At 40.3% G+C, this 17,064-nt stretch overlaps 1 protein-coding gene across 4 annotated transcripts in view; it reads right to left on the reverse strand.

The window, feature by feature from the left end:
• spire1b (spire-type actin nucleation factor 1b) overlaps positions 1-12,608 on the reverse strand; it is an 82,825-nt gene extending 70,217 nt beyond the window's left edge. For all 4 annotated transcript variants that reach the window (XM_057834015.1, XM_057834012.1, XM_057834014.1 and 1 more), the window contains exons 1-2: positions 11,995-12,608; positions 5,094-5,122 (exon numbers count right to left, since the gene is read on the reverse strand). In XM_057834015.1, the coding sequence (XP_057689998.1) occupies positions 5,094-5,122; positions 11,995-12,337 (372 nt within the window). In that variant the 5' untranslated portion in view covers positions 12,338-12,608. The remainder of the gene's footprint in view (positions 1-5,093; positions 5,123-11,994) is intronic.
• Between the last annotated feature and the right edge of the window lie 4,456 nt (positions 12,609-17,064).

Below are 17,064 nucleotides of genomic sequence, written 5' to 3' on the forward strand. Positions count from 1 at the left end.
TTGTGACTAGACCACATCATTAATTACAATAATTAATTACAGTGGTATGAAAAAGTATCCGAACCTTTTGGAATTTCTCACAATTTTGCATAAAATCACCATCAAATGTGATCAGATCGTTGTCAAAATCACACAGATGAAAAAGCAGTGTCTGCTTTAACTAAAACCACCCAAACATTTATATGTTTTCATATTTTAAAAGGATAATATGCAAACAATGACAGAAGGGGAAAAATAAGTAAGTGAACCATCACATTTGATATTTTGTGGCCACCCCTTTGGCAGCAATAACTTCAACCAGACGCTTCCTGTAGCTGCAGATCAGTCTGCCACATTGATCAGAACTAATCTTGGCCCATTCTTCTCTACAAAACTGCTGTATTTCAGTCAGATTTTTGGGATGTCTGCCATGAATCGCTGTCTTTAGGTCCTGCCACAGCATCTCAATGGGGTTCAAGTCTGGACTTTGACTTGGCCACTCCAGAACGTGTATATTTTTCTTCTGAACCCATTCTGAAGTTGATTTACTTCTGCTTTTTGGATCATTGTGTTGTTGCAACATCCATCCTCTTTTTAGCTTCAACTGTCTGACAGACGGCCTCAGCTTTTCCCGCAAAACATCCTGATAAACTTTTGAATTCATTCTTCCATTAACGATTGCAAGTTGTCAAGGCCCCGAGGCAGCAAAACAGCCCCAAATCATGATGCTCCGTCCACCATGCTTCACGGTGGGGATGAGGTGTTGATGTTGGTGAGTTGTTCCATTTTTCCTCCACACATGACATTGTGTGTTACTCCCAAACAATTATACTTTGGTTTCATCAGTCCACAAAATATTTGCCAAAACTTCTGTGGAGTGTCCAAGTGCCTTTTTGCAAACATTAAATGAGCAACAATGTTTTTTTTAGATAGCAGTGGCTTCCTCCGTGGAGTCCTCCCATGAACACCATTCTTGGCCATAGTTTTCCATATAGTTGATGTGTGCACAGAGATATTGGACTGTGCCAGTGATCTTTAACAGATACTCTAGGGTTCTTATTTACCTTTCTGAATATTCTGCGCTCAACTCTTGGCGTCATCTTTGGTTGACGGCCACTCCATGGGAGAGAAGCAACAGTGCCAAACTCTCTCCATTTGTAGACAACTTCTCTGACTGTCGATTGATGAACATCCAGACGTTTAGGGATTGGTTTGTATCCTTTCCCAGCTTTATACAAATCAACAATCCTTGATCACAGGTCCTCAGACAGCTCTTCTGACCGAGCCACGATGCAAATCAGACAATGCTTCTCATCAAGACAACTCTTATCATGTGTATGTTTTATAGTGGGCAGGGCAGCTTTAAATCATTCATTAGTGATTGGCCACACACCTGACTTACCGTAATTTCCCGAATATAAAGCGCACTTTTTTTCCCCAAAATGAACTTGTAAAATCATGGTGCGCATTATAAACGGGTACATGGATGGAGACAGAAATATATATATATTACATATATATATAAACCGATTTTTTTTTTTATTGACACGGCCACGTTGTGTTGAAGAAACGTATGCGGCGACCCGTTGCCGACCATTACGGTACGTGACGTCAGCATTTTGTTTCGGTAATACTTCACTCTAATCGGCCGAATGATTTCGTCTGTGTTAAATTCTGCTTTTTTTACTCTTAATAAAGCACGGAATTTAGTTTCTTGAACTCATTTGAGTCAACGTTTATTGCAGCTCCGCAACTCTGACCATAACAAATGTAAGCACACAGACTTCCTGTGTCCGTCAACTATATCTGTCCCTCAGGAAACTCAATCCAAAATAACAATAGTTCCTAATACAGTCGTGGTCACAGCGATGAGCTCTCACGGATTTCCGACTTACGTTCTCACTTTCATTTTACCGTATCAATCCATGGAAGAAACATTTATTCATCATGATGAAACGAGCAAGTTATACAGCAGCCTTTAAAAGAAAAGTCACATCTGTTTTGTTTTCTCCAAGATTCTGGTAAGCTGGAGAAGTTGTCAAATCGTATTATTACCGTAAATATTGTCAGTTTATGGTAATGTTTTGAACTAACAATATGCTATGCTTGTGCTGTGTTTCACCAGTCAGTAAAATGACATTTCTGTATCTGTACACGAGCTCTGTTTTCTTGTATTCTTCTATTTATTGGTGCTAAAATTAGGGTGCGCGTTATAAACGGGTACAATATTTTTCCCTAGATTTTACAAGTAAATTTGGGGTGCGAATTATACACGGGTGCGCCTTATATTCGGGAAATTACGGTAAATTGTTTGGTAAAAAATTGGTTTCAATTGCTCTCTAAGTCTCCTAAGGCAGAGGGTTCACTCACTTATTTTTCTCCCTTATGTCATTGTCTGCATGCTATCCTCATTAAATAGGAAAACCTATAAATGTTTGGATGGTTTTAGTTAAAGCAGACACTGCATTTTTATCTGTGTGATTTTGACAAAGATCAGATCACATTTGATGGTGATTTAATGCAGAAATGTGAGAAATTCCAAAAGGTTCAGATTATTTTTCATACCACTGTATATAATTTGAATTCTCATATTTGTATTGAAAATAAATGCAATAAACTTAACCAGTCCCGAACCAGTCCTCTTTACAAAACTATTGGATTTCACCAATATTCCTGATATTTATGGTGTAAACAGCTCTCCTTATGTCATGCCACAGCATCTCAGTGGGGCTGAGGTAGAAACATTACACTTATATTTGCTTGTACAAAGCTGTAAAAGGTTACAGAAGTTTCTCCAACAGTCTTGATGTTCACCAGTCCACAAAATGTTTAAAAAGGAGAAAGTTAAGCTATGTTTCTTCTCTTTAAAGGAGATGACTATGAATATGAATACGTATATCTACAGTGGAGCAAATAAGTATTTAGTCAACCACCAATTGTGCAAGTTCTCCTACTTGAAAAGATTAGAGAGGCCTGTAATTGTCAACATGGGTAAACCTCAACCATTAAAGACAGAATGTGGAGGGAAAGAAACAGAAAATCACAGTGTTTGATTTTTAAAGAATTTATTTCCAAATTAGAGTGGAAAACAAGTATTTGGTCACCTACAAACAAGCAAGATTTCTGGCTGTCAAAGAGGTCTAACTTCTTCTAACGAGGTCTAACGAGGCTCCACTCGTTACCTGTATTAATGGCACCTGTTTTAACTCATTATCGGTATAAAAGACACCTGTCCACAATCTCAGTCAGTCACACTCCAAACTCCACTATAGCCAAGACCAAAAATCTGTCGAAGGACAGCAGAGACAAAATTCTAGACCTGCACCAGGCTGGGAAGACTGAATCTGCAATAGGTAAAACGCTTGATGTAAAGAAATCAACTGTGGGAGCAATTATTAGAAAACGGAGGACGTACAAGACCACTGATAATCTCCCTCGATCTGGGGCTCCATGCAAGATCTCACCCTGTGGCATCAAAATGACAACAAGAACGGTGAGCAAAAATCCCAGAACCACACGGGGGGACATAGTGAATTACCTACAGAGAGCTGGGACCACAGTAACAAAGGCTACTATCAGTAACACAATGCGCCGCCAGGGACTCAAATCCTGCACTGCCAGACGTGTCCCCCTGCTGAAGAAAGTACACGTCCAGGCCCGTCTGCGGTTCGCTAGAGAACATTTGGATGATCCAGAAAAGGACTGGGAGAATGTGTTATGGTCAGATGAAACCAAAATAGAACTTTTTGGGAGAAAAAGAGGGTCTCATGTTTGGAGGAGAAAGAATACTGAATTGCATCTGAAGAACACCATACCCACTGTGAAGTATGGGGTTGGAAACATCATGCTTTGGGGCTGTTGTTCTGCAAAGGGACCAAGACGACTGATCTGTGTAAAGGAAAGAATGAATGGGGCCATGTATCGAGAGATTTTGAGTGAAAATCTTCCATCAGCAAGGGCATTGAAGATGAGATGTGGCTGGGTCTTTCAGCATGACAATGATCCCAAACACACAGCCAGGGCAACAAAGGAGTGGCTTCGTGAGAAGCATTTCAAGGTCCTGGAGTGGCCTAGCCAGTATCCAGATCTCAACCTAATAGAAAATCTGTGGAGGGAGTTGAAAGTCCGTGTTGCCCAACGACAGCCCCAAAACATCACTGCTCTAGAGGAGATCTGCATAGAGGAAGGGGCCAAAATACCAGCAACAGTGTGTGAAAAGCTTGTGAAGAGTTACAGAAAACATTTGGCCTCCGTTATTACCAACAAAGTATTGAGATGAACTTTCGGTATTGACCAAATACTTATTTTCCACCATGATTTGCAAATAAATTCTTTAAAAATCAAACAATATGATTTTCTGGGTTTTTTTCCCACATTCTGTCTCTCATGGTTGAGGTTTACCCATGTTGACAATTACAGGCCTCTCTCATATTTTCAAGTGGGAGAACTTGCACAATTAGTGGTTGACTAAATACTTATTTGCCCCACTGTATATGCGACATTAATGTTGCAAATAGAGAGAGTAATTTAGCCTCAGTCTGTATCACTTTTACACTTGTTGGCAATAGCTCACACTATCGTTTTGAGTGAGCTCCACACTCAGGCAGCTCATTCTTAGACGTTAACACTGTTATCTAATACTACTTTCTGAAGCCGATTTAAAACCTCATAGCTGAACCTAAAATCTTCCAAATTACACTAGTCACTTCATGGAGTGGTGTGGTACATGACTGATCTGGTAATACTGATCTCTTCTAATAATGCCGCTCTGCTAACCTCTCTTTACTTTGACATGATAGTGTTTTTACAATCGTTCAAAAGTATTTGCTTTGCTCTGGAACTTTGGCCAATATAACTGCCACTTCAATGGCTGAGAAATTTGGTGCAGGGGATTATAATTCCACTGTTGAGGAGCGATTGAGGGGAAATGAAACATTTTCTGAAACAAGCAGGTGACAGATCAATTTGGCACTTTTTGATCAACTTTGAGCAATTCAAAGGTGTTTAAAGCAATCACTAGTAAGCACAGAGTGTAAGATGACCACATAAATAGTAATATAGAAAGCAATAAATTGATAACACATTTGCAATAATAAAAACACAAATGTACTTACCTCTATCTGTGTGCTCGGGTTGTATTTACCTGTGAGAAAGCAAGAAAATTTGTCACACGAAAAGTAAAGCATTTACTTAAAATTTTACTTATAATGCTTCTACTTCAGCCAACAGTAGTGTTTGACATGGCAATATAGTAAAGGAAAATGCCAGCAAAAATGTTGGGCTACTGAGCTGGTCATTGTTGCTTGCTTGCACATATTATTAACCAATAACAGAGTGTGTTACTGTTGAAATAATAAACAAAGGATATAACTTTAAAACTCACATTGTCACTTCATTTTACATTTTGCCATGACATAACTGCCATATCTTTTAGCTATATATTTCAGAGTAGCTTGAGTATAAATTGATGAGACACTGTTAACTAATGTTCTAAGATGATGTTATGCATGAATGTGGCCCCTTCATAAAGAAGAAAAACCTAAATAATTGTCCTCATGGCAGCATAAATTTACCTGCTAAAAGAAGACAATCGAACAGATTTTGTCAGAAGATGGATATAGATTTTCTGACAGCCGAACAGATTTTGTCAGAAGATGCAAGATGGATATAGATTTTTTTTTTTAAAAACCTAAGCTTTCGAAAGCGACAACAACTACTGAGCGAGAACCAAGAATTGAATATGTGGCCCATGAAACGCCAGAGAGTACCTCCAAAATGGTGAGCGGAGTTTCATTTTGCCCCATCAAAGACGTTAAAGCTCAATTTCTCCTAGAAAATGATTGCAATTACAAATGTTTTGATAGTAATATCTTCATTTATTTTGCTTGCAATGAAAAAACACAAAAGAAAATGGGGAAAAAAATTAACACAAAACTCCAAAAATGGCCCAGACAAAAGTATTGACACCCTTTGAAAAATCATGTGATGCTTCTCTAATTTGTGTAATTAACAGCACCTGTTACTTACCTGTGGCACATAACAGGTGGTGGCAATAACTAAATCACACCTGCAGCCAGTTAAAATGGATTAGAGTTGACTCAACCTCTGTCCTGCGTCCTTGTGTGTACCACATTGAGCATGGAGAAAAGAAAGAAGACCAAAGAACAGTCTGAGGACTTGAGAAGCAAAATTGCGAGGAAGCATGGGCAATCTCCATGGCTACAAGTCCATCTCCAAAGACCTGAATGTTCCTGTGTCTACCTTGCGCAGTGTCATCAATAAGTATAAAGCCCATGGCAGTGCGGCTAACCTCCCTAGATAAGGATGGAAAAGAAAAATTGACGAGAGATTTCAACGTTAGATTGTGCGGATGGTGGATAAAGAATCTCGACTAACATCCAAACAAGTTCAAGCTGTCCTGCAGTCCGAGGGTACAACAGTGTCAACCCGTAATATCCATCGGCGTCTGGATAAAAAGGGACTCTATGGTAGGATACCCAGGAAGACCCCACTTCTGACCCAGAGACATCAAAAAGCCAGGCTGGAGTTTGCTAAAACTTACCTGAGAAAGCCAAAAACGTTTTGGAAGAATGTTCTTTGGCCAGATGAGACAAAAGTAGAGCTTTTTAGGAAAAGGCATCAACATAGAGTTTACAGGAAAAAAAAACGAGGCCTTCAAAGAAAAGAACACGGTCCCCGCAGTCAAACATGGCGGAGGTTCCCTGATGTTTTGGGGTTGCTTTGTTGCCTCTGGAGGAGGTTCCCTGATGTTTTGGGGTTGCTTTGTTGCCTCTGGCACTGGACTGCTTGACCGTGTGCATGGCATTATGAAGTCTGAAGACTACTAACAAATTTTTCAGCATAATGTAGGGCCCAGTGTGAGAAAGCTGGGTCTCCCTCAGAGGTCATTGGTCTTCCAGTGGGACAATGACCCAAAAACACACTTCAAAAAGCACTAGAAAATGGTTCGAAAGAAAGCACTGGAGACTTCAAAAGTGGCCAGCAATGAGTCCAGACCTGTATCCCATAGAACAGACATGTCCAAAGTCAGGCCCTGGGGCCAAATGTGGCCCCTGGACAAATTTTATCAGGCCCCCAGCCTCTGTCATAAGATCAATAACATCTGGCCCGCACACAGACTTAATAAATTGGTCAGCAGCTCTGCAACCAGCATATGAAGTAGTTTACACACTAAATGCTGCTCCTCATTTACCCACTAAAAGGCAGAAGCACTCTAAGCAACATTACCCCGTGTGACCCTTTACTCTCAGTTTTCTAAAATGGCAACAATCAACAACAAAAAAGAAATTTGACTGCGACGGCCGACACTTCAAGGATACGTGGAAATAGGACTATTTCTTCTCTAAAATACGTAACTGTGTCTGCCTCATTTGCAAAGAGACAGTCGCTGCTTTTAAAGAGTTCAATGTGAGGAGATATCACCAAACAAGACACGCTGACATGTACGACCAGATTACAGGGAAGATACGTAGCGATAAACTGAAGCAACTTGAAACTAGTTTAATTTCACAGCAGCAGTATTTCGCAAGAGCCCGAGACTCGAAAGAGTACGCCACAAAGGCTAGTTGCGAGATTGTTGAAATTATTAATTTAAAAAAATAATAAAGCAAATGTGACACACAGAATGGCTTGCTAAAATTTGCTTAAATATATTGTTCTATGTAAAGGACGTCAGCCAAGGTCGGCCCCCCACATTTTTATCACACCAAATCTGGCCCCCTTTGCAAAAATTTTGGACACCCCTGCCATAGAACACCTGTGGAGAGATCTGAAAATGGCAGTTTGGAGAAGGCACCCTTCAAATCTCAGAGACCTGGAGTTGGCCAAAGAAGAACGGTCTGAAATTCCAGCAGAGCATTGTAAGAAACTCACTGATGGATATCGGAAGCGGCTGTTCACAGTTATTTTGTCTACAGGTTGTGCTACTAAGTATTAGGCTGAGGGTGCCAATACATTTGTCGGGCCCATTTTTGGAGTTTTGTGTAAAATGATAATGATTCTTTTTCATTCTCTTTTGTGTTTTTTCATTGCAAGCAAAATAAATGAAGATATTACTACCATAGCATTTGTAATTGCAATCATTTTCTGGGAGAAATTGAGCATTATCTGATAGAATTGCAGGGGTGTCAATACTTTTGGCCAGCACTGTAAGCGGCCTGATTTAGAATTCCCCTCAACAAAAAAACGCTCATTTATATTATAAATTATATATACGGTATATTATTATAAATACTCCTGGCTGGAATAGTCAGTCAAAAAGGATGTGGTGTGTACTTCTCCACTAGGTAGACAGAAAAACGCGTGCGCTCACGCACGCACACACACACACACACACACAGCTGGGATGCCTGTATGTACGAGCATAGGCTAAGCTACTATTCAACCATATATCTTGTAAGTTAATTTTATTGCTGACATTGCGTTTCAGAGTCATCAACATGTTTTGCCCCTCCACCTGTTTGTTCATGTCCTACTTTGACTTAACAAAAATACTAGTATAATGAAGAAATCTGATATTTACAACCTAGATATGTTATTATAATTATTTCAAGAATCTAGACAAGTTTAAGGTGAGGAGGGTCCTAAATGACTACTCGGTCATCAAAATAGTTGTCGATTAATATGCTACTCAATTAGTTGTCAATGAATCGATTATTTGTTGCACCTCTAATCGTAATCGTGAGCTTTGAATCGCAAATCATATCGTACTGTAATACCTACTAGCCACTCTTCCACCACAACTAAGTTGCTTTGCATTTTTTATTGCTTTCAGTGAAATGAAACTGATTGTGTTAAATGTGTAAATATATCGTATCAATTCAATTGAAGGCCTATGGTGTAAATCAAATCAAATCATGGCAGAGTTTGCAATGCCGATAAACGATTATCGATGGATGTGAAGTAATGAATAGACATCATCACTATTGACGTGTCAGTTCGTCATCCTTTGCGCGACGCCTTATCAGAGGCGGCCGAGCTTCATTTAGTAATTGCTGAAGACGGCACACGCTAATGCCAGATTTAAGCTTGGATTTACTTACGATTGGATTTAACTCTGAAAGTTGTACCGCATACAAACAGGAAGGATGGTCTCAGGATTGATTTGTTCGAGGATTTAAGGAACATATTATATTTTTCGTACCATGCATGCGGTATTGAAGCATTTATTCGCAGGAATTTTCTTTTTGTTTACACAATATACGTAAAATAAACGCTAACTGTAAAGTTTCTTCGCTTTTAACCAAGAATTGAGACAGTTTTACGTCCATATCTATGAAGAATTCGGGGATTCAAACATTTATTCACAAGAATTTTCGCCAGAAAAGCTGTTTACGCCAGGCGGCATAGCCTAGCCTCATTCGCTAACAGTATATAGTGTGTAATGATAATAAAGGGATATTCTATTCTATAATAAATTGGGATTGTGTATAGAATTTATTAATTATCTATTTACATATTATTTATGATTGATTCTGCATGTTTTCCTCAAGTATTAAGTTTCTGATGTTAAATTGAATGATTTATTAGCTGTTGCTTGCAGTAAATAAAAAAAAAAAAAAAGTTGCTATTTTGGTCAAAAACTTAGTGAGGCAAGTAAGTATTTAGTCAACCACTAATTGTGCAAGTTCTCCCACTTGAAAATATTAGAGAGGCCTGTAATTGTCAACATGGGTAAACCTCAACCATGAGAGACAGAATGTGGAAAAAAAAAAAACAGAAAATCACATTGTTTGATTTTTAAAGAATTTATTTGCAAATCATGGTGGAAAAGAAGTATTTGGTTAATACCAAAAGTTCATCTCAATACTTTGTTATGTACCCTTTGTTGGCAATAGCGGAGGCCAAACGTTTTCTGTTACTCTTCACAAGCTTTTCACACACTGTTGCTGGTATTTTGGCCCATTCGACCATGCAGATCTCCACTAGAGCAGTGATGTTTTGGGGCTGTCGTTGGGACACATGGACTTTCAACTCCCTCCACATATTTTCTATGGGGTTGAGATCTGGAGACTGGCTAGGCCACTCCAGGACTTTAAAAATGCTTCTTACGAAGCCACTCCTTTGTTGCACTGGCTGTGTGTTTGGGATCATTGTCATGCTGAAAGACCCACCCACGTCTCATCTTCAATGTCCTAGCTGATGGAAGAGGATTTTCACTCAAAATCTCTCGATACATGGCCCCATTCATTCTTCCTTTACACAGATCAGTCGTCCTGGTCCCTTTGCAGAAAAACAGCCCCGAAGCATGATGTTTCCACCCCCATGCTTCACAGTGGGTATGGTGTTCTTCGGATGCAATTCAGTATTCTTTCTCCTTCAAACACGAGAACCTATGTTTCTCCCAAAAAGTTCAATTTTGGTTTCATCTGACCATAATACATTCTCCCAGTCCTTTTCTGGATCATCCAAATGCTCTCTAGCGAACCGTAGATGGGCCTGGACGTGTACTGGCTTCAGCAGGGGCACACGTCTGGCAGTGCAGGATTTGAGTCACTGGCGGCGCATTGTGTTACTGATAGTAGCCTTTGTTACTGTGGTCCCAGCTCTCTGTAGGTCATTCACTAGGTCCCTCCGTGTGGTTCTGGGATTTTGCTCGCCGTTCTTGTTATCATTTTGACGCCACGGGGTGAGATCTTGCATGGAGCCCCAGATCGAGGGAGATTATCAGTGGTCTTGTATGTCTTCCATTTTCTAATAATTGCTCCCACAATTGATTTCTTTACACCAAGCGTTGTACCTATTGCAGATTCAGTCTTCCCAGCCTGGTGCACGTCTCCAATTTTGTCTCTGGTGTCCTTCGACAGCTCTTTGGTCTTGGCAATAGTGGAGTTTGGAGTGTGACTGACTGAGCTTGTGGACAGATGTCTTTTATACTGATAATGAGTTAAAACAGGTGCCATTAATACAGGTAACGAGTGAAGCCTCGTTAGACCTCATTAGACCTCGTTAGAAGAAGTTAGACCTCTTTGAGAGCCAGAAATGTTGCTTGTTTTTAGGTGACCAAGTACTTATTTTCCACTCTAATTTGGAAATAAATTCTTTAAAAATCAAACTGTGATTTTCTGTTTTTTTCCCCACATTCTGTCTCTCATGGTTGAGGTTTACTTTACCCATGTTGACAATTACAGGCCTCTCTAATCTTTTCAAGTAGGAGAACTTGCACAATTGGTGGTTGACTAAATACCTATTTGCCCCACTGTATATGTTAAATATTTCTATTGATCCTGAAAATATTGGTGATTATCTCTGCATTTGGTGATTTTTGTGCATCTAGTGTACAATCTGAGACTTTTATAGCTATTTTAAGTTGTGTTATATAGAAAATAATTAATCGGGACTTTATAAGGGAACGACTTGGAATTTTTTGATGCCGCTGCTCATGGAGACTCATATATGGCTAAGGTTTTTGTAAATATTTGAAGTTTTTGATAATAGGCCTCCTACGAATTGGCCCTGTTTGCCGTGTCATGTCAATAGGGTATGAAGTCTATGAGTAGTGCTACTTGTGCTTACTTAAAACACCTTGCTCTGAATGTGATCAGTAGCCAGATAGTCAGCATAATCACATGCTTCTGGAGTTAATGCCCATTGAGCAATGAACATTGTGATCTGATGTAGGGTGGCAAAACAAGCTGATAGGATGAGAAATCCCCATGACCAATATCACGTGATTTTCAGTGCACAGGAAAATATAAAAATTCAGAGAACAATATGAGGAGTCATTAAAAAAAAAAAAAAAAAAGACCACCACGGGATGGTGGGAGAAAGTGCTCTATTGTTTCTCAATGGTCATGCTGACTTAAGTATGACACTTCAGGTTACTTGTATTCATGAAATCCACTGAAGAATCACATGTGTGCTATAGACAGATGCCCAGCGAATTTGGGGTAGATTAATTGCTAACGATAATTAGGCTACTCTTGTTCACTGTCAATTAGCTATAAACCCAGCATAGCTACGAGCAGAGTGTTGAAACTAGCATAAAATGTTTACCTTCACAGCGTTGTTTGTGCAATCTTACTGATCCGTCCTTTGAAATGTTAACATCCCCCGGTCCGGATATCCTCGCAGTGGCCGCCGCCGTGGTCACTTCGGCGGCAGCGGAGCATCTCCCTCCCCGCTGTTCTTTCAGCAGCATCAAACAACACTGGTAACACACGGCCCAAGCTTGTTCTTCGTTAATGGGCTGGTTGTAAAGCCCCAAGATTTCCTCTAAAGACAGCTCATCCGACCGAGCGTCCTCCGCGGAAGCCATCGTGGCGTGGTGCTGATGCTCATCGAGCTGGCTCGCAGCATCCGTCAGTCCTCCATGCAGCCCGCCTCCGTGCTCGGCCATCCTTTCATTATCTCAGAGCTGGATGGAGAAGGCCCGGTGGAGAGAGCAGGCCGGGCCGATGGGCGAAGGCTAACCGGGGGGAAGCATCGATGCTCACTCACATCCTCCTCGTGGACCACCGGCAGACGTTATGAGCAGCTTCTCTATTTGTCCGCTCTCTGCTCTGATGCAGTCACAAGACGAAGTGCGTCTCAAGCCTACTCAGTGTCTGGGAGCGACTGTGCATGTTACTTAAATCACTGCACGGAACGCTCAACCGCTCATCACGTGACCTCCCTCTACAGTTTTTTTTTTTTTTTCATTAATTGTGCCAAGTCTTAATCAAAATCTAACAAGGGCGTAGTTTTGGTCTCAACATTGGTAGGGACGCTATATACTGTAAAAAAAACAACCAATAGAATTTACTCAATAAAATTGAGGTAACAATTTACAGTTTGATAGTGTAAATTTTACCCAATTTTTAAAGTAAATTGGGTAAAATTTACACTATCATACAGTGTAAATTTACACAATTTACACTCGGTTTGATAGTGTAAATACACTATCATACAGTGTAAATTGTTACCTCAATTTTGTTGAGTAAATTCTATAGGCTGTTTTTTACAGCGTATTACAGCATAACCTGCATATACACTTTTTGCTGGGGGCGAGACATTAATAAGACCAAACAGATTGGGTGAACGGGGGTCAGGGCTACATTTCTCAGAAATATGCTGATGTGTTGCCTACCTGAAAATGAAAAAAGTTTTTTTTTTTTTTTTCATGGGGGAAATCCCACCTTCTTCATATCAAGGAAATTTACAGTGGTTGTGTTTTTGTGTGTTATTTCTTTAAAGAAATGTCTGCAGAGGCTGCAAATAAAATTATTTTCAATGAATGATGGAGAAAATAAGTGTATTTTAACTAATAAATAAATGCACAGTTGAACTAACGTTAACGGTAGAAAACACATACAGTAAAGGAGGACACTTATCTCTAATCTGCTTCCTACTCGCGTTTTGCAGGTTAGCAAGTTCACACGGTTTAATGTTATGCTAACTGTGATGCAGGTTGCACTTTCAGTAGCAAAATTAGTGGCGTGTTCCCCACCTCCACAACATTGACGTATATTTACAGTGGCTGCTACTGCGGCTGGCGGAAAAAAAATTCTAATATCCATTGTCTTTGAAAGGGGTGGAAGAGGCGGCATGTTGACATGTATTTCTGTTGTGGATGTGTGAGTGTGCATGCTTGTTTATTCTAGTCATCAGCCAATCAAACGTGCATTTGAGGGGGGGGGGGGGAATGGACCGGCACCTTCACCAAGTTTAAAGGGGTAAAAGGGGGTGGGGGGGTCAAAGCTTCAAAAAAGAATCACTGAAAACTGCTTTTGGCACAGTTATACCAATAACACATACACACACAAAAACTGGTATTACACATGCATTAGGATACTGCATAATACATACTGTCAAAAGGCATACATGAGAAACTGATTTTCATTCAAAATTGTATTTTTTTCAATGATTTGTAAAATAACAGGTAACAAAAACACCAGTAAAAACCAACCTCCTTAAGAACAGGACATACATTAAAATGGAAGATACTTCAAACAATTCTACTTTTTAACGATAAAGATATATTAACAAAAAATGAAGTAAAAATGACACACATTATGAATAGTGAAATGGAATTTATTTTTGAAGACCATGCAAACATTGACTTTTTAAATTGCCTATCACAGCAAAAAGCATGTTTATTTCATGCGGTACTTTATGCTCCTGAATGAAATGGACTACTTGGATGTGTGTGAAAGCGATCGGTGTATATAATCAGTTTTTTGAATCCCGCGCCATGAAAATGAATAACTTCCTGTATTGAGGAGGAATGCGAATGTGATGTCACCCGGGTCAGCATCTCACAATACAGCATTGCTTTATAGCATGCAGATGGACTGCGGCTTCAAATGATTTTGCGGATTAATTTGTTTATTTTTCGCATCACGCCAGCCAAATGTGCTGCAGGGTTTTGATGCTGCACCAGGGAGAGGCGAGTGAGCCTTTTTGGGTTTCAAAAAGTTCTCGTTCACCGCGGATAATGGCCAAAACAAGTCCGACAACTGTGGAACAATTGGACCGACGAGGACGTAAGCTACTTGTTTTGTATTATGTCAAATACTGGCATCATAGCACACGTTTTACTAAGGAGGTGGCTTGCATTTTGTGGCGGACAATGCTCCTTGTCCACCGAGAAGGCCACTTGGCCGACGACCGGCGACTTATCGCACACCCCCCTTGGTCTTCTTCACATGCCCGCCGCGCTATACTCGGCTTATGCTCGTGCGGTTCTCCATACCATCCAGACTTCCTGCCCCCTCTGGCCTCTTTGTGTGCCATGCAATAGACCACTATCCTCGGTTGGGCTCAGGCAGCTATGCGCTCCTCCGGCATTCTCCAGCTGTTTCCCCGGCAACGTGCACTCCTGCCCGCAGTAAGGGAACGGCGAGCTGTAACTTGATCACCGCCGGGGTGGGGGGGTTGCCGATCGGTGAAGACAATTGACAACCCCGCCGCCGTGTGACATGATCTGGGGTGGTTTTGTGTGATTTTTTGCTTCGAAAGGCGAGAATAAGACCCGGAGGCGCCACTCAGTTCGGGTTAGCATGTCGGCTACCTGTCACGCCTCCTGCTTTGTTTACGCTCTCCGAAGCCGGGGCAGGGAAATGACAAAAGCTGGACTAACTCCGGTGGCATAAAACATAGTTCGGGAGGTGCAAGAAGTCGACAGTTTTGACCATTATGGCGTAATTCTGCCCTGTCGTACTGAATAAATGCATTTTTAATATTTCATATTCCACTTAACACAAGACTGTTTCATGACCATACCATTTATTTAGCAATTAGGGGAAAATACTTAGATAAAAGAATATCCTATAAAAATATTGGAGTAGAGAGATTGAAACAAAGACAGTTTGCTGCTCTCGTCGTCGCATTTTCCTCATTCTGAATAGTTCCCCTTCAGTGGGCTGAATTCTAAATCAGATGAAATCGTGACCCTGCCGACGTCATCTTCCAGCTGGGGACGCTAGAGCGTTGTAATGACAGAAAGGGCTAAACGGCGGATTAAAAGACTAATTTCTCATCATCTGCGCTTTGCCAAGTTGTTATATGTAGTCGAATTGTCTCAAAATATGATTCTAATTTACATAATAATGCTATTTATGTCACTCTGTCAGCCAATTGAATGGAGAACTGAGTCTAGGGGGGTTTGCTGCAGGCATGCACATCGAGGTGACTCGTCAGTCTCAGATAAATTGCAGCTGGGGAGAGCGCTGTGGAATAAATATGTAATATATATCGGTGGAAACATTATGCTACACAACCACTTTATTATGCTTGTTAATACTTGTATATGTAAATCTGACATTGGTAGATTGTTTTCCTCTTGAAAATGAGATGTGTGTGTGGCAGCCTGGTAGTTTTTTTTTTCCTACAAAGAGTTTTGCCAGGTGCCGTCATATTTTTGGGATCAAAGCCCCTTTCCACTCCGTTCCGGCCCCAAATCTCTTACCGGAACGGGGTTCTGACCCAATTTCACCCCTGATTATTTCCCAATCTTTATTGAGCAAAGGTAAATATTTTACACTTGCAAATCTCCATGGCACACTTCCAAACCAAAATGTCAGAAAAAAAAAAATCTAAAATAATGATCGCGTCATAATTACCTTAATAATATATGCTTATGAATCGTAAGAATTGGCTTTTGTCATTTGAAAACAAACTTTGTTGTATGTCTGCAATCAGTGGGGGATAACTACCTTTTGCTATCAGGTGGAAGAGCATTTGTTCTGCCTGCCTATACGATGCTAGCATACATGGATGAACATTTATAGGAATTGTTTTTTGTTTGTTTTTTTTATCAAATGCATCCTAGCAGAAAGAATCTTGAATAAAATTTTTATTTTTTACCATTTTAAAATGCCAGAAGTTATTTTGCCAATCAAGTTAAGAGTTTTTCAGGGTCCGCCATTGCTTGTGACGTCAGATACACCTAGTGTTCCTTTTTATTCCCAACCAGTCGTTTAGCTGCTTAGACACGGAAAATCTAGAAATCTAGTTGTCCTTATGGTCTTATGTTTTATTTATTAGGAAAAAGCAAGTGACGGCAGTGTTCTTTACATGCAAGTTGTCACTACATTGATTTTGCTCAAGAAAAAAACAATCTACAACCCCTAGCAAAAAGTATGGAATCACCAGTCTCGGACCAGCACTCAGACATTTTATCATGGAGAACAAACTCAGATAAAAAGCTTGAAAAAATTATGAATTTGTTCAAAAGTGTAACTCTTTAGCATCCAGAAACACTAAAAGAAATGAATAAAAAACATTGGGGTGGTCAGTTAATGTTACTTTTATAGAGCAAGTGCAGGGATATATATATATGGAATCACTCCATTATGAGGAAAAAAACATGGAATCATGAGAAACAAAGAAATAACAATCAAAACACATCTCACAGGAACAGCATCAAACCAAAGCATCCAGCATCATCACCTTGTCCAATGCAGATTTTTGACTCTTGACATCTTGTCCAACGCAGATTCTTGACCCTTGGCAATGTGATAATGCTGGAACTTGGTGCTGTTCCAGTGAGATTTACAAAGATGACTGCCTGAAGAATACACCAAAATTCCCTCAGTCCTTGATGATATGGGGCCGCATGTCAGGCAAATGCACTGGGGAGATGGC

Source organism: Corythoichthys intestinalis, chromosome 4 (genome assembly GCF_030265065.1).
Source record: "Corythoichthys intestinalis isolate RoL2023-P3 chromosome 4, ASM3026506v1, whole genome shotgun sequence".
NCBI lineage: Eukaryota > Metazoa > Chordata > Actinopteri > Syngnathiformes > Syngnathidae > Corythoichthys > Corythoichthys intestinalis.